The sequence below is a fragment of the Anser brachyrhynchus genome (genome assembly GCF_964034855.1).
Source record: "Anser brachyrhynchus genome assembly, contig: SCAFFOLD_484, whole genome shotgun sequence".
Classification (NCBI taxonomy): domain Eukaryota; kingdom Metazoa; phylum Chordata; class Aves; order Anseriformes; family Anatidae; genus Anser; species Anser brachyrhynchus.
Window position 1 is genome coordinate 12,072 of NW_027663837.1, and position 24,330 is coordinate 36,401.

At 69.2% G+C, this 24,330-nt stretch overlaps 1 protein-coding gene across 1 annotated transcript in view; it reads right to left on the bottom strand.

The window, feature by feature from the left end:
* LOC308186760 (ryanodine receptor 1-like) overlaps positions 1-24,330 on the bottom strand; it is a gene marked incomplete at both ends in the record, with an annotated part of 52,230 nt that overhangs the window by 12,068 nt on the left and 15,832 nt on the right. The window contains 47 exon segments of the mRNA XM_080608933.1: positions 385-466; positions 1,030-1,268; positions 1,380-1,440; positions 1,540-1,589; positions 2,067-2,188; positions 2,654-2,721; positions 2,962-3,077; positions 3,286-3,409; positions 3,637-3,712; positions 4,210-4,287; positions 4,370-4,510; positions 4,996-5,085; positions 5,180-5,258; positions 5,461-5,624; positions 6,195-6,335; positions 6,427-6,517; positions 6,624-6,844; positions 7,566-7,735; positions 7,814-7,934; positions 8,048-8,159; positions 8,358-8,544; positions 9,059-9,194; positions 9,295-9,389; positions 9,790-9,922; positions 10,007-10,121; positions 10,724-10,997; positions 11,455-11,598; positions 11,675-11,786; positions 12,017-12,217; positions 12,299-13,124; positions 13,967-14,193; positions 14,858-14,944; positions 15,021-15,186; positions 15,879-16,039; positions 16,689-16,815; positions 16,930-17,150; positions 17,152-17,307; positions 17,897-18,105; positions 19,933-20,107; positions 20,267-20,458; positions 20,460-20,473; positions 20,960-21,107; positions 21,834-21,993; positions 22,459-22,542; positions 22,630-22,733; positions 22,819-22,923; positions 23,607-23,823. Of these exon segments, the coding sequence (XP_080465059.1) occupies positions 385-466; positions 1,030-1,268; positions 1,380-1,440; positions 1,540-1,589; positions 2,067-2,188; positions 2,654-2,721; positions 2,962-3,077; positions 3,286-3,409; positions 3,637-3,712; positions 4,210-4,287; positions 4,370-4,510; positions 4,996-5,085; positions 5,180-5,258; positions 5,461-5,624; positions 6,195-6,335; positions 6,427-6,517; positions 6,624-6,844; positions 7,566-7,735; positions 7,814-7,934; positions 8,048-8,159; positions 8,358-8,544; positions 9,059-9,194; positions 9,295-9,389; positions 9,790-9,922; positions 10,007-10,121; positions 10,724-10,997; positions 11,455-11,598; positions 11,675-11,786; positions 12,017-12,217; positions 12,299-13,124; positions 13,967-14,193; positions 14,858-14,944; positions 15,021-15,186; positions 15,879-16,039; positions 16,689-16,815; positions 16,930-17,150; positions 17,152-17,307; positions 17,897-18,105; positions 19,933-20,107; positions 20,267-20,458; positions 20,460-20,473; positions 20,960-21,107; positions 21,834-21,993; positions 22,459-22,542; positions 22,630-22,733; positions 22,819-22,923; positions 23,607-23,823 (7,122 nt within the window).

The window sequence follows — 24,330 nt, forward strand, 5'->3', positions numbered from 1 at the left end:
CCCAAGGACCAACATGGGCAACCCAAGGCCATCACGACCATCCCAAAGCCACCATGGGCACCCCAAAGACCACCATGGGCAACTCTAAGCCATCGTGGGCGCTCCAAGGCCACCACGGGCGTCCCGCAGCCACCCCAAAGCCCCCATGGGCGCCCCACGACCACAACAGGCATCCCAAGGCTACCATGGGTGCCACAAGACCACCCCAAAGCCACCTTGGGCACCCTATGGCCACCCCAAAGCCACTCCAAAGCCACCACAGGCGTCCCACGGGTACCTCAAATCCACCCTAAGTGTCCCATGGGCACCCCAAAGCCATCAGGGGCACCCCAAAGCCATCGGGGGCACCCCAAAGCCACCCCAAAGCTGCCCCCCCCCCCTCACCTCTCCACGTAGGGGTTCCTGGTGGTGCCCAGTGAGTAGATGCTGCACAGGATGCGGTAGCAGGACACCTGCACGTCGTCGACTGCGGGGAGGGGACAGTCGGGGGGGGGTCCCCAGCCCGGGGACCCCTGCACCCCCCCCCCCGTTGTCCCATCCCTAATGCGTCCCCTCATCCCCAAAGCACCCCTTGCTCCCCACAGCCCCCTGTCCCCAAACTGCTCCCAGTGTCCCCAACGAGACCCCTTGTCCCCAAAGAGCTCCCGCTGTCCCTGATGTGTCCCCCCCCCCAAAATGCTCCCGCTGTCCTCAGTATATCCCCCTGTCCCCAAAGAGCTCCCAGTGTCCCTGATGTGTCCCCCCCATCCCCAAAATGCTCCCCCTGTCCCCAAAGAGCTCCCGCTGTCCCTGATGTGTCCCCATCCCCAAAAAGCTCCCAGCGCCCCCAATGAGACCCCCCTGTCCCCAAAGACCTCCCGCTGTCCCTGATGTGTCCCCCCCATCCCCAAAATGCTCCCCCGTCCCCAAAAACCTCCCCCCGTCCCCCCAGCCCCCCCTTACTCCTGACCCTCTGCTGTGTCCCCTTGTCCTCAACCCCCTGCCATGCCCCCTTCCCCCCAACCCCCCCCCCCGTGTCCCCCCACTCACGGATGACGTCGTCCCCGAACTGGTGCTGGGCCACGTGCTCGAAGAGGGAGGTGAGGACGGGCAGCAGGGCCACGGTGGTGTAGTTGATGTTCTGCGCCACCCCCTTGACCTGCGTGCGGCTCTGCGTCACCTTCCCCAGCTTCAGGTTCTCCACCATCTTCTCGATGTCCTCCGAGGCGCTCTCGAAGAAGGAGCGCAGCCCGGCCTTGACGATCTCGGGGCCCGACTTCATCACCGTCCTGCGGAAGGGGCACCGCGTGGCACCGGGTGGCACCGGGTGGCACCGGGCGGCACCGGGCGGCACTGGGAGGCACTGGGAGGCGCCGGGAGGCACCGGGTCCCCATCCCACCTGGCGTCCAGCGAGCGGGCGAGGATGTGCAGGCAGTTCACCACCGCCGGCGCGTCCGTGCCTGGGGGACCGGGATGGGGTGAGGAGCCTCTGGGGCACCCCACTGCTGCCCCACGGCCGCCCCACATCCACCCCGCGGCCGCCCCACGGCCGCCCTTACCGAAGAGGGAGACGCGGTGGCGGACGAGCGCGGCCAGCTTGCAGAAGAGGCTGAAGGAGGAGCGTTAGCTGGGGGGGGTCCCCAAGTCCCCCAACCTTGGGGGGGGTCCCCACGCACCCCCAAACCTAGAGGGGATCCCCCAGATCGCCCTAAGATGTAAGGGGGGATTTCGACCCTCCCCAATCTGTAAGGAGGACCCCAAATTTTTTTTTGGGGGGGGGACCCCAAGACATAGGGGGGGGGGGACACGATTTGTAGGGGACCCCAAGTTGTGAGGCGGGGGAACCCCAACTTGGGGGGGGGGGGAACACAACACGTAGGGAGGACCCCAAGCTGTAAAGGGGACCCCAATATATGGGGGGAACCCAATCTATGGGGGGGGAACCCAACCTGTGGGGGGGGGGACCCCAAATAACAGGGACCAGGACAGGGGGTGTAGGGGTGGGACCTGGCACCCCGAATACCCCACCCACGCCCCTAGCGGGGGGGGGGGGGGTCCCGGCGCCCCGTGCCCCCCCCCCCCCCACCTGGTGATCATCTCCTTCTCCTTGTTGGACGCGTGGCCGCCGCTGCCCAGCACCTTGGCCGGGGTGGAGAGGAAGTAGAGGCAGTGGTTGTGGAAGTACTGGTTGATGAGGGGCAGCAGGATCTGGGGGGGGCACGGGGCTCAGGGGGCGGCCGGCGGGGGGGGGGGGACCCCGAGGAGGCACCCCCTTCTCCCACCAGCACCCCTAAAATCCCCCATGGGCATCCCCGTGGCCAGCATCTAAGAACCAACCCCCCCAGCCCCCCTATGGGGGACCCCATAAGGGACCCCAAACACCTGCGGAGCCCCCAGACACCCCCCGGGGGACCCCAAGGACCCCATAGGGGCACCAAAATGCCCCGGGGGACCCCCAGTACATGGGGTGCGCCCCATAAGGGACCCCCCCCCCCAAGCACCCCATAAAGGACTCCAAACGCCCCATAAGGGTCCCCGAGCACCCCCAAAAGGGACCCCCAAGCACCCCACTGCCCATGGGGTGCCTGCGCCGAAGCCACCCTGTCCCCATCCCACCCCCTTTTGGGGTCCTCGCCCTCCCCCCCCCCCCCAAATTTTTGGGGTCCTCCTGACCTTGGCGAAGAACTTGATCTCCTGCTCGTGGGGGGACTTCTCCACCCGCCCGCTGCTCACCACCGCCTCTGGGGGGGGGGGCAGGATGGTCAGGGGCTGGGGGGGGCACTGGGGACGTGGGGGGGACACTGGGGATGGGGGGGGGCAGGCAGGTGGTGGGACACGGCTGCACAGGGAGAAGGCGGGGGGGGACATTTGGGGGTACCGCAAGAGGGGGAGCACCAAGGTGGGGGAGGGGGATGGTGGAGGGTCCCAGGGAGCACCAGGAGGGTCTGGGGGGGGGAGTTTTGGGGGGGGGGTCCCCATACCCAGGTGGGCGATGAACTCCTGCGAGATGTCCATCCACTTGAGCAGCTGCTGCAGGAAGCCGTAGGCGAAGCGCTTCTCGATGGACGACGTGTCCAGCTCCATGTCCTTCAGCCCCCTGCACCGAGGGGGGGGGGGGCACACCTCAGCCCCCGACCCCCCCCCAAACACCCACCCGCCACCCAAAAACCCCCAACCCCCCCCAAACCCCCCCCCCCTCAAACCCCCCACCTTGCCCCCAACCTGCCCTACGCCCCCAAATCCCTCTGCGCCCCCTCACTTGAAGCCCCCCCCCCCCCCCCCCAGGGCCCCCCCCCAGCACCCACCGGGTGACGGCGTAGCCGTTGAGCTGCAGGAACTTGAGCAGCTCCTGCGCCTTCTCGCGGTCCCGTGCCTTCTCCTTGGCCGTCAGCGTGTCGTAGGGCACGAGCAGGGGGTGCGAGCCCCCCCCTGGGGGCACCCCCCCTGTCAGCACCCAGGGGTGGGGGCACCCATGGGGAGGGGGGGGGGGGGAACCCAATGAAGCACCCATGGGAGACACCCAGGACAGGGGGAGCCAGGGGGAGAGAGGTGTCCGTGGGGAGCAGGAATTTGGGGGGGGGGGCTTTTGGGGGGGCAGCACCCATGGGGGGGGCAGCACCCATGGGTGCTGCACCCCCGGGTGGGGGGCTGCTCACCCTTGGCCTCCAGCTCCTGCTTCTTCTTGCGGCCCCAGGTGTTGTGGTAGTTCTCGGCCAGCTGTTCCGCCATGGCCTGGGGGGGCACAGGGTGGGGCACGGGGTCGGGGGGGTGCACGGGGTCGGGGGGGTGCATGGGGTCAGGGGGGGTGCACGGGGTTAGGAGGGGACACGGAGTCGGGGGGGGACACAGGGTCAGGAGGGCACACGGGGTCGGGGGGGGTACACGAGGTCGGGAGGACACATGAGGTTGGGGGGGGGACACGGAGTCAGGGGGGGAAATGGGGTCATGGGGGGACACGGGGTCATTTGGGGACACGGGGTCATTCGGGGACACGGGGTCATTTGGGGACACGGGGCCAGGGGTCATTCGGGGACATGGGGTCAGGGGTGGGACACGGGGTCATTTGGGGACACGGGGTCAGGGGTGGGACACGGGATCGGGGGGGGGGGCGCGTGGTGTCGGGGAGGACACAGGGTCGGGGGAGACAAGGTGCCGGGGGTGGGGGGGGGGCTCCCGGTGCCTGGGGGGGGCGGGGGGGGCGGGGGGGGTCTCCTTTTGGCGCCCCTCACCTGCAGCTCCCGCGACAGCGTCACCCCCGAGAGGTCGACGGGCTGGGGGCTGTACCCGTGGCTGGGGTCGTAGGTGGCCTGGTGGGGACGGGGAAACCTCAGCGTGGGGGGCTCGGCAGGGGCTGGGGGGCCCCCCCCGCCCCCCCCGGAGCCCCCCGACCTGGGCGGACTGGGAGATCCTGCGCAGCTTCTTGCGCTCGGCCCTGTCCTCGTCGCCCTCGCGCGCCTTCTCCAGCAGCCACTCCCAGGCCAGCATCGCCTTGAGGGACTCCTTGATGGGCCACCGGTAAATCTCCTTGTCCTGGGGGGGGCGGGGGGGGGTCAGCAAGGCGGGAGGGGGGCAGGGGGTCGGGGGGGGGGCAGCGGAATGGGACAGGGCTGGGGAATTGAATGGGGTGGGGGGGGTTAATGATGGGGGCAGGATGGGGTGTGGGGTTGGGATGGGGGTGGGGGGGGTGGGGGGGGGGCGGGGGGGGTCCCAGGTGGGTTTGGGGGCAGGGTGGGGCTGGGGGGGGCTGGGATGTGGAAGGGGTTTGGGGTTTCAAATGGGGGTGGGGGTCCCAGGTGGGGCTGGGGGGGCCCAGGAAGGGGATTGGGGGTGTGGAGGGAAGTTTGGGGGGGGGGTCCTGGATAGTGCTGGGGGGGCCAGAGGGGTTTGGGGGCCCTGGATGGGGTTGAGGGTCCCAGATAGGGACTGGGGGTCCCGGATGGGGACTGGGGGCGTCCCGCTGGGGCTGGGGGGGGGGGCTGTCCCCCCCCTCCCCCCCCGGGACACGCTGACGGCACCTTCTCGGAGAAAGTCTTGTAGGGGCGCAGCATGGGGTGCGTCTTGGCCTCCTCGTCCACCGTCTCCCCGTAGGTCCAGTTGTTCTGGATCTGGGGGGGGGGGGGGACATGCTGGGACATCGGGGTGGGGGGGACACGGCCATGGGGGGCGGGTCACGGCCATGGGGGGGTGGGGGGTCCCCACCTTGTCGAAAGCCCACTTCTCGTGCGTGTACTCGGCGTACTTGTTGATGAAGCCGTCCAGCTTCTCAGGGATGATGACGCTGCGGGGGGGGGGGGGACACGGATATAGGGTGGGGGGGGGGGACACACGGATATAGGGTGGGGGGCCAGGCCCCACAAGGACCCCCCCCCCCGGCAGCCCCAGGATGTGGGGGGCAGCTGGGAAGGAGCCGCTGCGGGGCCGGGGGGGCTGCTGGGGGGGTCAGGGAGGGTCGGGGGGGGGGGGGGGAGGGGGGGCCCTACTTGAGGGTCTCGACGGGTTTGGGGTCGAAGTTGCCCTCGGCGTCCACCGAGGCCTTCTTCTCGGTCTTGGAGGAGTAGCTGGCGTCCACGTAGTCGGGGGGCAGCGCGCCGCCGATGGCGCAGAGGCACGGCATGGCCAGCTTGTACAGCTCGGCGTCGAAGCGCTGGGGGGGGCACGGGGACAGGATGGGGATGGGGAAGGGACCCGGCTCCTCTCCGGCCCCCGGCGGGGTCCTCAGAGACCCCGCAGTCCCCCACGCCCGGCACCAGCCCCGTCTGGTTCTGCTCCTCGTCCTTGTGGCCCCGTCCCGGTGTCCCCATCCCCGTCCCCATGTCCCCATCCCCACGTCCCCATATCCCCCTTGACTCCCACGTCCCCATCCCCATCCCCACGTCCCCATCCCCAGGTCCCCAAATCCCTCTTGACCCCCATTTTTCCATCCCTACATCCCCCTTAACCCCTTACATCCCCCTCCCTGGTGTCCCCATCCCCATGTCCCCAAATCCCTCTTGACCCCCATTTTTCCATCCCTACATCCCCCTTGACCCCCACATCCCTCTCCCTGGTGTCCCCATCCCCCTTGACCTCCACGTCCCCATCCCCATGTCCCCAAATCCCTCTTGACCCCCATTTCCTCATCCCCACGTCCCCATCCCTCCCCAACCCCATTTTTCTGCCCCCACGGCCCCAGCCCCATGTCCCCATGTCCCCCACCCCCCCATGTCCCCCCCACCTTGTGCGCCAGGGACTCGAAGATGCCCCAGAAGAGCTTGCGGGTGAGGTGCAGCTCCTCCTCGGAGCTGACCCCGTAGTTGGGCCAGCCGCTGGGCAGGCAGTAGTACTTCCAGCACCGCTCGTAGTGGTTGGTCAGCAGCTGGGGGGGCACGGGGGGACATGGGGACACCCGCCGGGGGGGGGTCCCCAAGATGGGAGGGGAGAGGGGACACACGTCGCGCAGCGCCCACCTTGAGCGGCATCTTGGCGAACTCGTTGAGGATGGGCACGTCGAAGACGAGGCGGCGCAGGAGGTGCTGCAGCATGGACGGACGGATGTACCTGCGGGACGGACGGACACGGGGGGGGGGGCGTCAAGGGGCTGGGGGAGCGGGGGGGACAGGGGGGTGAATTTCGGGGTGTGTGTGGGGGGGGGGGAGGTCCCCACCGGCACAGCGCCATCAGGCACTCCTCGATGACGTCCCGCTGCGCCTTGGTGAGCGAGCGGCCGCGGGAGAGGCGGTAGATGGTGTGCAGCATGGAGTCCACCATGATGGCGCGGTGCTCGGTGCCCGCGAAGAGCGGCGCGCACTTGGTGATGAGCGGCAGCACCGCCACGCACAGGTAGCGGTTCAGCGCCAGCGCCATCTCCGTCGTGCTGAAGGCGGCCTGGGGCGGGGGGCACCGGGGTCGGCATACAGGGTGGAGGGATTTGGGGGGGGATGGATTCTGTGGGGAGCGCTCGGACCCGGCCCGTGGGGATGGGGGAGGTTTTTTGGGGGGGGGGGGGGGCTGTTCCTGCCTCCTAGGGCAAGGGGACCCCACGGCCACCTCATGGGATGAGGAAAGTTTTGGGGGGGCCTGTTTCTGTCGCCTAGGGCGAAGGGACCCCATACCCATACCATGGGACGAGGGGACCCCAGAGACACCTCATGGAAGGAGGGAAGATTTGGGGGACCCCGCACTCAGCCTGTGGGACGAGGGGACCCCATCCCATAAGACAAGGAAAGGTTTGGGGGACCCCATACCCATCCCAGGGGACAAGAGGGACCCCATACCCATCCCAGGGGACAAGAGGGACCCTATACCCATCCCAGGGGACAAGAGGGATCCCATACCCATCCCAGGGGACAAGGGAAGATTTGGGGGACCCCATACCCATCCCAGGGGACAAGGGAAGGTTTGGGGGACCCCCACACCGCCCCGTGGGATAAGGGGACCCCACACCTGCCCCTCAGGACAAGGAAAGGTTTGAGGACCCCATCCCCATCCTGTAGGACAAGAGGAGGCTCGGGGCACCCCCACACCACCCTGTGTCACCAGGGGACCCGCGAGACCCCCCAGCGGGGCAGGGTAAGGTTTCGGGGACCCCCCCCACACCCCGTCTCACCGTGTCGAGCGAGGCGGCCGCGCGCATGTCGGGCAGGAAGCCGACCTCGAGCAGGCGCAGCAGGAACTCCTGCGTCTCGATGCCGTAGACGCGGTCCAGGAACAGCACCATGGGCGCCTTGTGGTCCGGCACGAAGCTGGCCGACATCCGCGGCTCCACCAGGTTCCCGTCTGGGGGGGGTGTGCAGCACCCATGGGTGCAGGGTAGCACCCCCCCCCTTCCACCCCCTGAACCCCCCCGGCGCCCACCTTTGCCAAAGGCGGGGATCTGCAGCGGGAGGCTGATGATGCCCACGAGGTCGTCGAGCGGCACCAGGGAGCGCAGGATGGCGCGGATGCGCAGCGCCTCGCCCTTGCCCGCCTGGATCAGCTGCGGGAGGCGAGCGGAGGGGGTGGGGGGTTGTGGGGTGCCTGGCATGGCCGGGGACACCCCCGGGGACACCCCCAGACCCCCCCCCCCCAACCCCCAGCCCCGGTCCCTACGTGCATCTCGGGGGCGCAGCGGCCCAGCAGGTCGATGAGGGCGGCGTAGAAGGACATGATGGCGTTGCCCAGGTGCACCCGGTTCTCCTCGTGCGGCTCCTCGGCCCCGAACCTGCGGCGTGGAGACAGACTTAGGGGTGAGGGGTCCCCCGGCACCCCCCCGGTGTGCGGGGACACCCGACATGGGGACGTTCGTGCGCCCCCAACAGCCTCGGGGTGCGCCCACGTGTGGGGTCCCCGTCTCGGTCCCCATCCCCATCCCAGTCCCGGTCCCCGTCCCGGTGCCGGCCCCAGTGCCCGCCCCACGCACAGCTCTCGCCGCCGGTCCTTCTTGATGGTGGGGCCGTCACGGGCCGGGTCCTCGGAGATCTTGATGGCGTCCTCGATGGCGGCCAGCAGCCCGCTGCCGCCCTCGCCCCGCAGCGCCGGCCCGAAGCACTCGGGGCGCCGGATGAGCAGGCGCACCACCACGTTGGCGTTCTCCTCCACGCTCTCGCCTGCGGGCACCGGGGGCGTCAGGGACCCCCCCCCAAGGGCAGGGAGGTGGCACCGAGACTTTGGGGGGGGAGCTGGGGGTGCCCGGACCCCGGGGTGCAGGGGTGGAGAGAGGGGGAGAACCCAGGGGGCAGTGATAAGGTCAGGAGTGTGCAAGGAAGGGCAGGGGGCGGGGATGGGGACTTGGGGGGCACAGACTTGGGGTGCAGGGACTTGGGGGAGCGCAGGGATTTGGGGGCAGAGATGTCAGGGTGCATGGACTTGGGGGCACACAGACTTGGGGTGCAGGAACTTGGGGGCAGAGATGTTGGGGCATGGGGACTTGGGGGCGCACAGACTTGGGGGCACAGGGATTTGGGGGCATGAGGATTTGGGGTGCAGGAACATGGGGACAGAAACTTCGGGGCGCGGGGACTTGGGGGCAGAGACCTCGGGGCACACAGACTCGGGGGCAGGGGGACTCGGGGGCAGGGACATCGGGGCGCGGGGGCTTTTGGGGGGGCGCGGGGTGCCGACCGTTGACGAAGACGGCGAAGCGCAGGAAGTCGAGGTAGCGCTCGCCGCCGCAGGGGTTCCAGCCGATGTCGGGGTACCCCTTGGAGAGCAGCATGGGGCAGCTCTGCAGCCCGCAGCTCGCCAGGTACGTCACCACCTGCAGGGCGCCGGCCGCCGAGGGGGGGGGGGGTCACGGCTGCAGCCCCCTCTCCACGACCCCCTCCCTGCGCCCCCCCACCCCGTGCCTCCCCCCGCACCTTCTCCAGGTCCTGCTCCTTCAGCGCCAGCGCCAGCTCGTTGTTGTCGATGACGGAGGCGGCCGCCACGTCCAGGGGGGTCGAGCCCCGCATGCCTGGGGGGGGGCACAACATTGGGGTGGGTGCGTGGGGGGGACCCGGGTTGGGGGTGCCAGGCTGGGATTGGGGCACCCCAGGGTGCCAAGGATGGGGTGCGGGGACCCCCAGGGTGTCAGGGTGGGGACCAAGGGTGCCGGGTGGGGGTGCAGGGGTTTTGGGGTGCCAAAAGAGGGGCAAAAGGGCTTTGTTTTTTTGGTGCCCCCCCCCTCCCGCCCCAGGGCACCGAGCTGGGAACGGGGGCCACCAGATGAAGGCCGTGGGCACCCTGGGGAGCTGGGTGGGATAAGAGGGGCGCAAAGAGCCCGGGGTGCCCGGAGGGGGCGCGGGGGGGCAGGAGGGGACCCGTGGAGATATTTGGGGGTGCGGGGGGGGGCACGGGGAGTGGGGGGGGCTCACCCAGGCCGATGCTGCTGTTCTCCAGCAGGTAGCCGAGGTGGTCGAACATGGAGCGCTGGTTCTGGCGGCTGATGCGGCAGAAGTAGCAGAGGAAGCGGCAGCAGTTGGTCACCATCTTGGGGAAGCGGATCTCCTGGGGGGGGGGGGGATGGGACACGCGTGAAAAGGGGGCCGGGGGCGTCTGGGGGGGGCTCGAGGGGGCGGTTCTGGGGCTCACCTTGGACTCGCCGCCGCCCAGCACGCTGACCATCACCTGCATGACGGTCTCGTGCATGCCCAGCGCCCGCATCAGGTTGGGGTGCTGGTAGAAGACCTTGTTGTTCATGATGTTCCTGGGGGGGGGACGGACACGGGGGCGTCACGGAGCTGGGGGGGGGGCACCGGGGGGGCCTCGAGGTGATCGGGGAGTAGGGGGGGAGCTGGGGGGGCATCGGGGGGTGGGTACGAGGTGCTGGAAATGGGGTGGGAGAGGGGACACAGGGTGCTCGTGAAGGGGATTTGGGGGGGCAAACGGGGGGGGGCATGGGGTGGTGGAGCTGGATACAGGGTGCTGGAGGGGACACGGGGTGCCCACAAAGGGGATTTGGGATGCCCAGGAAGGGGATGTGGGGTGCCCGGTGGGGGGACATGGGGTGGTGGAGCTGGATATAGGGTGCCAGAGGGGCCACGGGGTGCCCAGGAAGGGGATTTGGGGTACCCAAGAAGGGGATGTGGGGTGGGAAATGGGGATGGTGGGGTGCCCGGGGGGGACATAGGGTGGTGGAGCTGGATATAGGGTGCCAGAGGGGACATGGGGTGCCCGAAGGACCCTGGGGTGCCCATGAGGGGCCGCGGGGTGCCCAAGGGGCCTCCCATGAGGGGCTGTGGGGTGCCCGAAGGACCCTGGGGTGCCCATGAGGGGCCGCGGGGTGCCCGCGGGGGGCCGGGGGCGCACCCGATGCTCTGTATCATCAGGTTCTCCTCCTCGGGGCCCATCTGCACGATGAGCAGGGAGCGGATCTGGCCCAGGCACTCGAGCAGCTCGATGGTGTCGGCGACCGAGTGGGCGCTGATGGTGTAGGCCTTGGGCAGCGCGCGCACCAGCTCGCCCAGCCCGTCGTACTGCCGGTGCAGGAGGCTGAACATGGCGCGCACCAGCTCGGGGCTCTGGATGAACGACTCCTGCGCCCAGTGCACCATCGTCTGCGAGATCAGCTCCTGCAGCGTGCCTGCGGGGTGGGGGGGGCAGACGGGTGGCCAGAGCTCAGCCCGTGCTGGCGGATGGCTCTGGCGCCTCGGGGATGGTCGGGCACAGCCTGAGCCTGCCAGTGCCGTGGGGACGGCTTGGCTGGTGCCTCGGGGACAGCTCTGATGGCACCTCGGGGACAGCTCTGATGGCTTTTTGGGGCCAGCTCCGCTGGCACCTTGGGGACAGCTCGGCCATGCCTTTGAGCTGGCCCTGTTGGAACCCTGGGGACAACGCCAGTGGCATTTTGTGGCCACCCCGTTTGGCACCCTGGGGACAGCTCCGATGGCGTTTTGCAGCCAGCTTGGGTGGCACCTTGGGGACAGCCCCGTTGGCACCTTGGGGACAGCTCGGCCATGCCCTAGGGACAGCCCTGCTGGGGATCTGGGGACGGCGCGCATGGTCCCAGCCCCCCCCCCCAAGTCGCGTCCCCCCCTCACTGGGCACCGGGGGCTCCTCGGGGGGCGCCTCCTCCTCGGGCGCCTTCTTGCGCAGCCCCACCACCTTCTGCACCAGTCCCAGCAGCCGGTGGTGCAGCGACGTCTCCTCCGCCTCCTCCTCCTCCTCGCCCGCCAGCTCGATGCCTGGGGGGCACGGGGATGGGTCAGCGGGGTGGGGGGGACACGGGGAGGGGTCAGCGGGGTGGGATGGGGAGCTCACCGCAGTGCGCCAGCAGGTCGTTGTGGAAGTCGAGCAGCTCGTCACGGATGTCCTCGGGCACGGGGCACTCCTCCTCGTCCGCCCCCGCCTTGTACTGCAGCAGCATGTTGATCTGGGGGGGCGCGGGGGGCTCAGTGGGTCCTGAGGTCCCCTGGGGCACGTCCCCGACTCCCACCGCATCCTCGGGCACGGCCTTGGGCACGTTCCTGGGCACGTCCTCGTGCACGGCCCCACGCACAGCCCCGTTTCCCTTGCGTGTCCCCATCCACGTCCCCATTTCCCACCCCCGTCCCCACACGCGTCCCCGTTTCCCATGCACGTCCCCAGGCCGGGGGGGGGCACCTGCTCCTGGGGGGGCGAGCGGAACTCGCGGGTGCGCCGGGCGGTCTCGGCGGCCGACATGGTGAGCGCCCGCATCAGCTGCCCGTAGCGGCGGCGCTGGTCGTGCTGCAGCCGCTCCACGTGCCGCTCCGAGAAGGCCACGATGGCTTCGACGCGGTGCTGCAGCTCCCGGTCGCAGAAGTACTGCAGCAGGTTGCACATCTGCGGCCGCAGCGTCAGCGGGGGGCACGGGGACCCCAAGGACGGGGACCACACCCCCACCCCCGGGTAGGGTCCCCTCACCTGCAGCTTGACCGACTCGGGCAGCTTCATCTGCAGCAGCCCTTCCTCCAGCCCCTCGTCCTCCTCCTCCTCCTCCAGCTCGCCGGCCTCAATAGCCTTCTTCCGTGCTTCCTCCTCCTCCTCCTCCTCCCTCTCCTCCTCCTCCTCCTCGCCGGCCGCCGCCTCCCGCCGGGGCTCCCCGAAGACGCGGGGCTCGATCATGCGCAGGACGCGGCGCACGTCGGCGTCCCCCAGCGCGCCCACGGCCAGCAGCGCCGACACCAGCTTCAGCACCGGCACCAGCTGGAACTCCACGCTGCCGCCCACAGGGTCCCGGGCGTGGGGACCCCCCCCGGCCACCGCCTCGGCCAGCATGCGGATGGCCCGAGCGCCCAGCGCGCCCAGCGGCACCCCGGGGCTGAGCGGCGCCCGCCCGCCGCCCGCCGCCAGCACGAAGCACGGCTCGGCGAAATGGGGCTGGGGGCGCAGGCAGGCGCTGGGCCCCACGCCGGGGGGGCCGGGCACGCGGCTGCCGTCAGGGAAGAGCGTGATGCTCTTGGTGGCCTCGGTCATGGGGATGATGAACTCGGCGCTCATGGAGGCGCGGGCGCGCTGCGCGGCGTCGAGGTGCATGGCCAGCAGCAGGTCGTAGTAGCCGGCGCGCAGCGGCCCCGGCAGCTCGGGGCTCTCGATGGCGAAGAGGAGCTGGGCCTGGTCCACGTGGCTGCAGAGCGCGTGCGCCACGCGGTTGTTGCCCAGGGCGCACACGGCGCAGTACAGCTTCAGCGTGTGCCACTGGAAGCGCAGCAGGTCCAGGCGCTCCGACAGCTCCATGATGTCGATGCACCTGGGGGGGGGGGGGGGAGAGGGGGGCACGGTGAGGGGGGGGGGTCATTTAGGGACCCCGGGGATGGGGGACGTTGGGGTGGGATGTTTGGGGACCCCATGGGTAGGGACACTTTGGGGTGGGACACTTGGGGACCCCAGGGATGGGGTACATTGGGGTGGGACACTTGGGGACCCCAGGGATGGGACACCATCTGTCCCCAGGACAGGGGCACCCGGGGTCCCTGGGGGTGGGGTGCATTGAGGTGGGGACACACGGGCACCCCAGGGATGAGACACCTCAGGTCCCAAGGACAGGGACACTAGTGGATAGGACACTTGGGGACCCTGTGGATAGGGACACCTTGGGGTGGGACACTTGGGGACCCCAGGGATGGGGTACATTGGGGTGGGACACTTGGGGACCCCAGGGATGGGACACCATCTGTCCCCAGGACAGGGGCACCCGGGGTCCCCGGGGGTGGGGTGCATTGAGGTGGGGACACACGGGCACCCCAGGAATAAGGACACCTTGGGGCGGGACACTTGGGGAGGGACACTTGGGGCCCCCAGGGATGAGACACCTCAGGTCCCAAGGACAGGGACACCTGGGGACCCCAGGGGTAGGGTACATTGGGGTGGGACACCTGGGGACCCCATACATAAGGACACCTTGGTGTGGGACAATTGGGGATCCCAGGGGTGGGACACCTGGGGTCCCAAGGACAGGGACACCTGGAAGTGGGACACTTGGGGACCCCAGGGATTGGACACTTGGGGACCCCGTGGATAGGGACACCTTGGGGTGGGACACCTGGGGAGAGACTCCGGCTCCCCCGGGGGGGGTTTGGGGGTGTCCCCGACCTGTTCTCCTCGGGGATGTGCAGGGCCATCATGACGAGGGGCTCGGAGCACTGCACGGCCCAGCCGTGGCGCTCGCTGATGCGCGCGGTGTCGACGGCCAGCGACTCGTTGGGCATGCGGCTCCAGGTGACGGGGGCCAGCAGCTGGATGGCCAGCCGGGGGGGGCACTGCGGCTCCGGGTTCCTGCGCTCGCTGCTGAACATGGCGGCCGAGATGGGCATGATGTTCTGCGGGGGGGGGGGGGCGGGGGGGGCTCAGCCAGGCGGGGGGCACCAGGGAGCCGGGTCCGACTCCGTAGACCCTCGCTGATATCCCACAGACCCACTGTGATGCCCCATCGATCCCCCCCCCCAATACCCTGCAGACACCCAATGATACCCCATAGATCCCCCCCAATACCCCACAGACCCCCCAATACCCCACAGACCCCCCCCAAAGATACCCCATAGATCCCCCCCAATACCCCACAGACCCCCCCCCAAAGATACCCCATAGATCCCCCCCAATACCCCACAGACCCCCCCCCAAAGATACCCCATAGATCCCCACCGATACCCCACAGACCCCCCCCCAATACCCCACAGACCCCCACCAACACTCCCCAGATCCTCCTGACACCCCAAAGACCCCTCCAACACCCCCCAGACCCCTCCAACACCCCCCCACCAGCACCCCCAGGGTCTCCCCATACCCCCCAACACCCTCCCAACCCCGCCCAACACCCCCCAGACCCCCTGCAACACCCCCCAGACCCCCTCCAGACCCTCCCCTTACCCCCCCCCTTCCACCACCCCCCCCATTACCACCCCAAAAGGCCCCGGGACCACCTTCCCCCTCCGCCCCCCCCCCCCAAGGACCCCAGCCCCCAGTGGGCGTCCCGGGGGGGGGCACCTTGAGCTTGCCCAGCTCAAACTGGACGACGTTCTGGCTGGTGGGGAGGGCGAAGACGGCGGGGAAGAGCTTGGTGTTGGGCTCCACCTGGAGAAAGGGGGGGGGTCAGCGGGGTGGGGGGCATCCCCCGGGATGGGGGGGGCACTCGGGGGGGGGGTCCCACCTGGAAGAAGGTGTTGATCTCCTTGCCGTTGGCCGTGAAGGTCATGAGCCCGGTGGCCAGGTCGAGCAGGCAGCCGATGACCAGGTCGCTGTGGCTGACGCGCGCCTGGGGGGTGCTGCTGGCGAACTCCCCCCCCCACACCATGTAGCAGTTGCTGCGCTTGATGCTGGGGGGGGGGGGGGGAAACGGGGGCGTTAGGGGGGGATTTGGGGTGTTGGGGTGGGGATTGGGGTGTTTGGGGGGGGAACGGGGAGGGATTTGAGGGTGTTGGGGGGAGGAACTGGGAGGGAATAAGGGGGAAATTGGGGGCGTTGGGGAGGAATTGGGGGTGTTGGAAGGGAAATTGGGTGTAACTGAGGGGGGCTGGGGTGTTGGAGGGAGAATTGGGAGGGATTTGGGGGGGGGAAATGGAGGTGTCGGGAGGAGGAATTTGGGTGTTGGGGGAGAGAATAGGGGGTGCCCCCCACGTCCCCAGCCCCATGGTGTCCCCCCCAACGTCCCCAGACCCCCTGTATCCCCATGTCTCCAGCCCCAAGGTGACCCCCCCCCACTCATCACCAGCCCCATGGTGCCCCCCCCTCAATGCCCCCAGCCCCATAGTGTCCCCCTCAGTGTCCCCATGTCCCCCAGCCCCCCGGTGTCCCCCTCGATGTCCCCATACCCCCAACCCCATAGCGTCCCCCTCCACATCCCCATTTCCCTGGTGCCCCCAGGCCCCCGGTGTCCCCCTCGATGCCCCCAGCCCCTCGGTGCCCCCAGCCCCCCGGTGTCCCCCTCGGTGCCCCCAGCCCCATGACGTCCCCACGTCCCCCAGCCCCTCGGTGCCCCCCCCCCCAGCCCCCCGTTGCCCCCCGGCACCTGTCGTGCACGTTGCCCTTGTCATCGCCCATGGTGACGGTGACGGTGCGCACGCGCGAGAGGTCGAAGGCGGCGTCGTGCTGGTGGTAGTCGGGGGTCACCCAGCCCACCCAGACGCACGAGGGCTCCTGCCCCGCGAAGATCCGCACCGAGTAGTAGTACTGCGGGCACACAGCTGCTGGGGGGGGCTGCGGGGGGGTGGGGGGCGCGCCACGGGGCGGGGGGACACCAGGGGACGAAGGGATGGGGACCATGGGGACGAAGGGACGGGGACCGTGGGGACCATGGGGACAAAGGGATGGGGACGAAGGGACAGAGATGGATGAAGGGATGGGGACAGGGATTAAAGGGTTGGGATGGGGACCGTGGGGACGGGGATGAAGGGACGGGGACCGTTGGGATCGTAGGGACAGGGACCATGGGGATGAAGGGACGGGGACTGAGATGAAAGGGTGGAGACCACGGGGACAAGGGACTACGGGATGGGGACAAAAGGACAGGGACCATGGGGACTGGGAATATGGGATGGGGACAGAAGGACAGGGACTATGGGGACAGGGACTACGGGATGGGGACTATGGGGACAGGGATGAAAGGATGGGGACCGTGGGGACAAAGGGATGGGGACCGTGGGGACAGAGACCATGGGGATGAAGGGATGGGGACCTCGGGGGGATGGGAATGAGACAGGGACGTGGTGGCACAAGGATGGGGACCACGGGGACATGGGAACGGGATGGGGACATGAGAATGGGGGGGGGGGGGGGGAAGGGAGGGCTGGGGGTCTGGGGGGGCTGCCCGCCCCCGTACCGTGGTGGTGTTCATGATGACCTCGGGGTCGTCGCGCTCGTCGGGGACCACGTCCTCCTCCAGGCGGGGGACGGTGGGCACCGCCGGGGGGGGCGCGAACGGCGTCTTCCTGGCCTTGAACAGAAACCTGGGGGGGGGGGGGGGGGGGCAGACCACGGGGGGGGGGGCATATTAGGGCACCCCACCACCCCCAAGACCCCCCAGGGGGGCACCCAAGGGGTCTCCCCCCCCACACACTCACCCCCTCCGGGTCTTGCCCTTCTCGGTGGTCGCATCCTTCTCGTTCTCCCCGCGGGGCTGCTCGCGGGGGGCCGGGGCCGCGGGGCCCCCCCCGGGGGGCTTCTCGCCCTCCCCTTCGCCCTCGGGGGGCCGGGCGCCGGCCGAGCGTCGGAGGCGCTCGAATTCGGAGAGGGGCTCGAGGCCGGCGTCGTCGGGGGGCTCGGGGGGGGCCTGGGGCAGCGGGGGTGGTGCCGGGGGGGCAGCGGAAGCGGGGGTGGAACTGCACCGGGAGGCTGAGGCGCAGGAACAGCAGCTCGGGGGGGGCGGCGGGGGGGCCGGGGGCACGGCGGGACAGGCGCAGGCAGGGCGGCGCGTCCACCGTCCCGTCCATCCGCGTCACCTACGGGACCCCCCCCCCCCGGGGACACGGGGTCACGGCACGGGCGGGGGGCATCAAGGGGCTGGGGGGGTGGCAGTGGGGGCCCATGGGGCTGGGCGTCCCCCCACCATAGGGACCTGTGGGTATTGGGGTGCCCGTGGCGACGTGTCACCCCGTTACGGGGACCCGTAAGCATTGGGGACCCCATGAGGGGCATGCGCCCCCCCAGCACAGGGCCCCACAGGTATTGGGGACCCCGTAGGTGCTGGGGACCCCATAGGGACGTGCATCCCCCCACCACATGGCCCCATAGGCACTGGGGGCCCCATAGGGATACGCCTCCCCCCCCCGAGGTATTGGGGACCCCATAGGGACATGCATCCCCCCACCACAGCCCCCCCCAGGTACTGGGGACCCCATAGGGGTGTATCCCCCCCCCCCCCAGGCATTGGGGACCCCATTGGGCCGCGCCTCCCCCCACCACAGGACCCCAGAGGTGTTGGGGACCCTACGGGGACACGCCTGACCCCACAGCTACTGGGGACCCCTTGAGGGACACACACCCCTCCCCAGCCCCGGGGCGGGTGGGGGGGGTGGGGGGGGGGCTGACCTCGAGCTGGGGGTGGTCGGGGGGCACGGGGGCGAACTGGGGCAGGCTCTTGCTGAACCAGAGGGTGAGGGGGCGCTTGGTGTTGATGGCGAAGGGCTCGAAGCCCTCCTGCAGCCCGCAGATGGTGAAGAAGCGCAGGCTGCCCACGTCCTGGCCCAGGTTCAGCCGCCCCGCCTGCTCCAGCCCCAGGCTGCACACCGGCACGAAGCCTGGGGGGGCGGGGGGGGGGCGCGACATGAGGGGGGGTCGCGATATACCGGGGGGAGGTCGCGATATACCGGGGGGAGGTCACGATATATTGGGGGGAGGTCGCGATATACCAGGGGGAGGTCACGATATACCGGGGGGAGGTCGCGATATATTGGGGGGAGGTCGCGATATACCGGGGGGAGGTCACGATATATTGGGGGGAGGTCGCGATATACCGGGGGGAGGTCGCGATATACCAGGGGGCGGTCACGATGTACTGGGGGGGAGGTCGCGATATACCGGGGGGAGGTCACGATATACCGGGGAGAGGTCACGATATACCGGGGGGAGGTCGCAATATATTGGGGGGGAGGTCACGATATACCAGGGGGAGGTCACGATATACAGGGGGGAGGTCACGATATACCGGGGGGAGGTCGCAATATACAGGGGAGAGGTGGTGATATACCGGGGGGAGGTCGCGATATATTGGGGGGGAGGTCACGATATACCGGGGGGAGGTCGCGATATATTGGGGGGGAGGTCACGATATACCAGGGGGAGGTCACGATATACAGGGGGGAGGTCACGATATACCGGGGGGAGGTCGCAATATACAGGGGAGAGGTGGTGATATACCGGGGGGAGGTCGCGATATATTGGGGGGGAGGTCACGATATACCGGGGAGAGGTCACGATATACCGGGGGGAGGTCGCAATATATTGGGGGGGAGGTCACGATATACCAGGGGGAGGTCGCAATATACAGGGGAGAGGTGGTGATATACCGGGGGGAGGTCACGATATATTGGGGGGGAGGTCACGATATACCGGGGGGAGGTCGCGATATATTGGGGGGAGGTCGCGATATACTGGTGGGAGGTCGCGATATACCGGGGGGAGGTCACGATACACCGGGGAGAGGTCACGATATATTGGGGGGAGGTCACGATATACCAGGGAGAGGTCACGATATACCGGGGGGAGGTCACGATATACCGGGGAGAGGTCGCGACATACCGGGGGGACGTCGCAATATACCGGGGGGAGGTCACGATATACCGGGGGGAGGTCGCGATATACCGGGGGGAGGTCACGATGTATTGGGGGGGAAGTTGCGATATATTGGGGGGAGGTCACGATATACTGGGGGGAGGTCACGATGTATTGGGGGGGAGGTCACGATATATTGGGGGGGAGGTCACGATATACCGGGGGGCGGTCACGATATATTGGGGGGAGGTCGCGATATAGCGGGGGGAGGTCGCGATATACCGGGGGGAGGTCACGACATACAGGGGAGGGTCGTGATATATTGGGGGGGGGGTCTCGACATGTAAGGGAGATTGCAACATAAGGAGGGGGTCATGATATAATGGGGGGAGTCATGATATATGGGGGGGCCGTGACATGGAAGGGGGGGCCACGACATATGGAGGGGGCCGCAACATGTCGGGGGGGGGCCGCGACCTGGAAGGGGGAGGGGGGGTCACAGTATATGGGGGAGTCATGATATATGGGAGGGCATCACGACGTGGAAGGGGGATCGTGACACACGGGGGGAATCGCAGTATAGGGAGTGGGTCGCATGCCATATGGGGGGGGTCACGATGTGGAGGGGGATCGCGGCACATGGGGGGGGTCGTGACATAGGGGAGGGGGTCGTGACACGGAAGGGAGATTGCAATATAGAGGGTGGGTGTCGTGACATATCGGAGGGCCGCAACATATGGGGGACATGGCCTACGGGAATGCCGTCACGCCACACGGGGGGGGTATCACGGCACACCGGGGGGTTATCGCGACACACGGGGCGGGGGGGGGGGGCGTTATCACGCCGCGCTCACCGTCGCCCACTTCGAAGTCCTTGAAGGCCAGCTCGGAGCCGGCGTCGCTGATGAGCACCTCGCCGTTGAGCGTGAAGGTGATGTGGCTCTCGGCCAGGTCGATCATGCAGCCCACCACGTCGCCCGCCTGCCACGTCCGCCCGAACGGCTCGCTGCCCACGTGCCAGCGCTGCGCCTGCGGGGCCGGAGCGTTGGGGACGGGGGGGGGGGCACCCACCTAGGCCCTCCCCAGTAGGCGACGGGGGGGCGAGAGGGGGCGAGAGGGGTGCGATAAGGGGCGAGAGGGGGCGATAGGGGTGCGATAAGGCGCGACAGGGGGCAGCAGGGGGCTCACCCGGTGCCCGTTGAAGACGTAGGCGAGCTCGTCGGCGCCCAGCTCGATGTCGGGGCGCACGTGGGGCCGCGCCCAGCCCACGCGCATCTCCCCGGTGGTGACGGCCTCGAACTCGAAGTACCACTTGCCGCTGCGCACCGCGTAGCTCCGCTCAGCCCGGAAGATGCGCATCTTGTCGGGGCGCCCCCGCGGCAACCCCCTGGGCGGCTGGGGGCAACGGGGCGTCAGCACCCCCCGGGGGGGCCCCCAAAGGCACCCGGCACCCTCTGCACCCCCAAACGGCCCCCAAAGGGCCCCCAGTGTCCCCAGATGGCCCCAAGTGTCCCCAAAGGGCCCCCAGTGTCCCCAGATGGCCCCAAGTGTCCCCAAAGGACACCCAGTGTTCCCAAACGGCCCCCAAATGGCCCCCAGTGTCCCCAAATGGCCCCCAGTGTCCCCAAATGGCCCCCAGTGTCCCCAAAGGACACCCAGTGTCCCCAAATGGCCCCCAGTGTCCCCAAGCAGCACCCCAAAGGGCGCCCTACATCCCCAATGGGCACCCTACACCCTCTTTGCCCCAAAAGAGTGCCCCCAAGCAGCCCCCAGTGCCTCCAGTGCCCCCAGTACACCCCAGTACCCCTGGTGCCCTCAGCACCCCCAGTGCCCCCAGTCTCTCCCAGCACCCCCAGCACCCCCAGCGCCCCCAGCGCTCACGGCTCTCCTGGTCGGGGGGCTCGATGTTGTAGCCGTAGCCGATGAGGGTGCGCACGGCCTCGCAGAGGCTGTCCCGGTTCGTCTTCTTGGTGCGCTCGTCCAGCAGGTTGTAGGGCACCAGGCGCGGGTTGCGCTTGTTCTTGATGTCCTGGGGACGGGGGCACGGGGGTGGGGACACGGGGACACGAGGCATGGGGGCAGGGGGACGTGGGGGATGCTGCTGCTAGAGGTGTGGGGACACGGGGACGCCGCTGCTGTGGGTGTGGGGACACGGGGACGGCGGGGATGCTGCGGCTAGGGGTATGGGGACACCGCTGCTGTGGGTACAGGGACATGGGGACACCACTACCGGGGGTACGGGGACACGGGGATACGGGGACATAGGGACGCAGGGACACCGCTGCTGTGGGTATGGGGACACCAGGACATGGGGACATGACATTGCTGCTGTGGGTATGGGGACATGGGGACACCACTACTGGGGGTATGGGGACACCAGGATACGGGGACACCACCGCTAGAGGAATGGGGACACGGGGCTATGGGGACATCGCCACCGTAGTGCCAGGGATGCGGTGAGCATGGGGACACTGGGGACACCGCTTCCATGGGGAAAGGGACGCGGGGACACCACCACCGGGGACATGGGGACACGGGGGACAAGGGGACACCGGGGAGGTCGAGGACACGGGGGGGGTGGGGATGCCACCACGGGCACAGGGACGCCAGGGAAATCGGGGACGCCGCCGCCGTGCGCACGGCGAGACGGGGACACCGGGGGACACCGGGGGGACGCCGGGGGACACAGGGGGACACCAGGGGACGCAGCTCCGGGGCTGGGGGCTGGGGGGGGGGGGTGCGGGGGGGCCCCCACCTGCACGATGCTGTAGGTCCAGCCCTGCTGCACGCGGTCGCGCGCCCACACGTTGTGCGCGTTCTCGGCCAGGCGGTCGACGAGCGTCAGCTGCGCCGGCGTCAGCCGCACGTGCGCCAGGTCCAGCGGCGCCGGCTTGTACCCGTTGGACATCACGTACCTGGGGGGGGGGGGGCACGGCTGGGAGACCCCCACCCCACCCGGGGACACCCCCCTCCCAGCGGGGGGCTGGGATGGGGACCCCCACCCAAGCTGGGGACTCCCAAAGGGACACCCCGAGATTTGACCCTAAATAGGGACCCCCCCCTCCCAGTTGGAGACCCTGCTGGGGAACGCCCCCAGATTGGGAACCCAAGTGGGACCCCCCCGGTTGGAGACCCCCCAAAATGAGACCCCACTAAGGACACCCCAAAATGGAAACCCAAATGGGGACCTCCCCCAAATTTGGAGACCCCCCCCAAGAACACCCCAAACCCATACCCCAAATGGGTTCCCCCCTAATCGAAGACCCCTAAAGGACCCCCCCCCCCCAAACCCATACCCCAAAGGGGTCCCCCCCCCAATCAAAGACCCCCTAAAGGCCCCCCCCCATTTGGAGACCCCCCCCCCCCCCCCGCGCCCCTACGTCTTGGGCAGCTTGATCTTCCTGAGGTTCTCCTCCGCCTTCTCGTCCGCCATGCCCACGTGGCAGCCCAGCGCCAGCAGCGTCCTGGGGGGGGGGGGGGACACAAGTGGTGGGGGGGGGGACCCCAAACCTCAGCCCCGGCCCCCCCCCGGTCCCCGGCCCCCCCCTCACTTGAGGGTCTCGCCGGACATCTGCAGGTTGTAGTTGCGCTCGGGCTCGGGCAGGCTGTGGAAGTCGAGCAGGCAGGGGTGCAGGCGCTGGTTGTCGTCGCGGACCTGGGGGGGGCACCGGGGGGGGGGGGTCAGCAGGAGCCTGGGGGGGCTGCGGGGGGGCGTGGGGGGGGGGTTTGGGGGCACTCACGGGGCCGTAGGTCCAGCCCTGCTCGATGCGGGTCAGGGCCCACAGCTCGTGGATGTTCTCGGCCAGCTTCTCGCGGATGCGCTCCAGGTGGGGGGGCAGCACGATCTTGGGGGGGGGGGGCAACGGCCGTGGGGACCCCAAAAACACCCGGGGGAGGGGACAATGACAAAATCCCCTCCCTTCTCCCCCCCCCCAACTCCATTCCCCCCCACCCAACCCCATCCCCTGAGCGTCCCCAAGCCCCCCAACCCCCTCCCGAAGCCCCCCAGACCCCAGACCCCAGCCCCATTTCCCCCATTTCCCCCATTCCCCCCTCCCCAAGCCCCCCAGCCCCCAAACCCCAGCCCCAAGCCCCTCAAACCCCATTCCCCCCCCCAACTCCATCACCTGAGCATCCCCAAGCCCCCCAGACCCCAGACCCCAGCCCCATTTCCCCCATTCCCCCCTCCCCAAGCCCCCCAGCCGCCAAACCCCAGCCCCATTTCCCCCATTCCCCCCTCCCCAAGCCCCCCAACCCCATCCCCCCCCACCCAACCCCCTCCCCTGAGCATCCCCAAGCCCCCCAGCTCCAAACCCCATTCCCATTTCCCCCATTCCCCCCCCCAAGCCCCCCAACCCCAGCCCCATTTCCCCCATTCCCCCCCAAGCCCCCAAGCCCCCCAACCCCAGCCCCATTTCCCCCATTCCCCCAGCCCCCGAAACCCATCCCCAAGCCCCCCCCCCAGCTACCTCCCCTAGCCCCCCAACCCCATTTCCCCTCCCCCCCCCCGCCGCCCCCGGCCCCCCACCTGCATGGTGTCGACGGGGCAGGGGGTGAAGGCGGTGTGGGGCAGGGCCTGGGTGGGCCCCAGCAGGCAGCGGGCGCCGGGCCCCTGCCCCCCGTAGGCCTTGATGGGCTCCAGGCGCAGGCGCTCGCGGGGCAGCAGCGCCTCGGCGCAGGGCGAGTACCCGGGGGGGGGCAGGAACTGGAAGTCCCCGTGGCGGCCCCCCAGCAGGAACCGCAGCCTGGACGAGGCAATGGGGTGGAGAAGGGAATGGGGTGGGGGTCGCGGCCCCCCTGTGGGACCCCCGTGGGGTGACCCCCCACCCCCCCCAGAACCAGGGGCGTTTGCCCCAAAGCCCCCACCAGCAGCAAAGGCATTGGACGCCCCCCCGGTGTGGTCCCACGGGACCCCCCCCCAAGGATTAAACAGCCCCAGTGTGACACCCCCAGCCCCACAGCAGCCCTTAAAGCATCCCCCATGCATCATCCCCAGCCCCACACCACCCCCATGCAGCACCCCCAGCCCCACAGCATCCCCTATGCAGCACCCCCAGCCCCACAGCATCCCTTATAAAGCATCCCCAGCGACACAGCGGCCCCATAGCAGCCCCCACGAGGCATCCCCAGCCCCATAGCAGCCCCTATGCAGCACCCCCAGCCCCACAGCAGCCCCTATACAGCATCCCCAGCCCCATAGCTGCCCCATAGCATCCCCTACGCATCCTTAGCCCCACAGCAGCCCCTATACA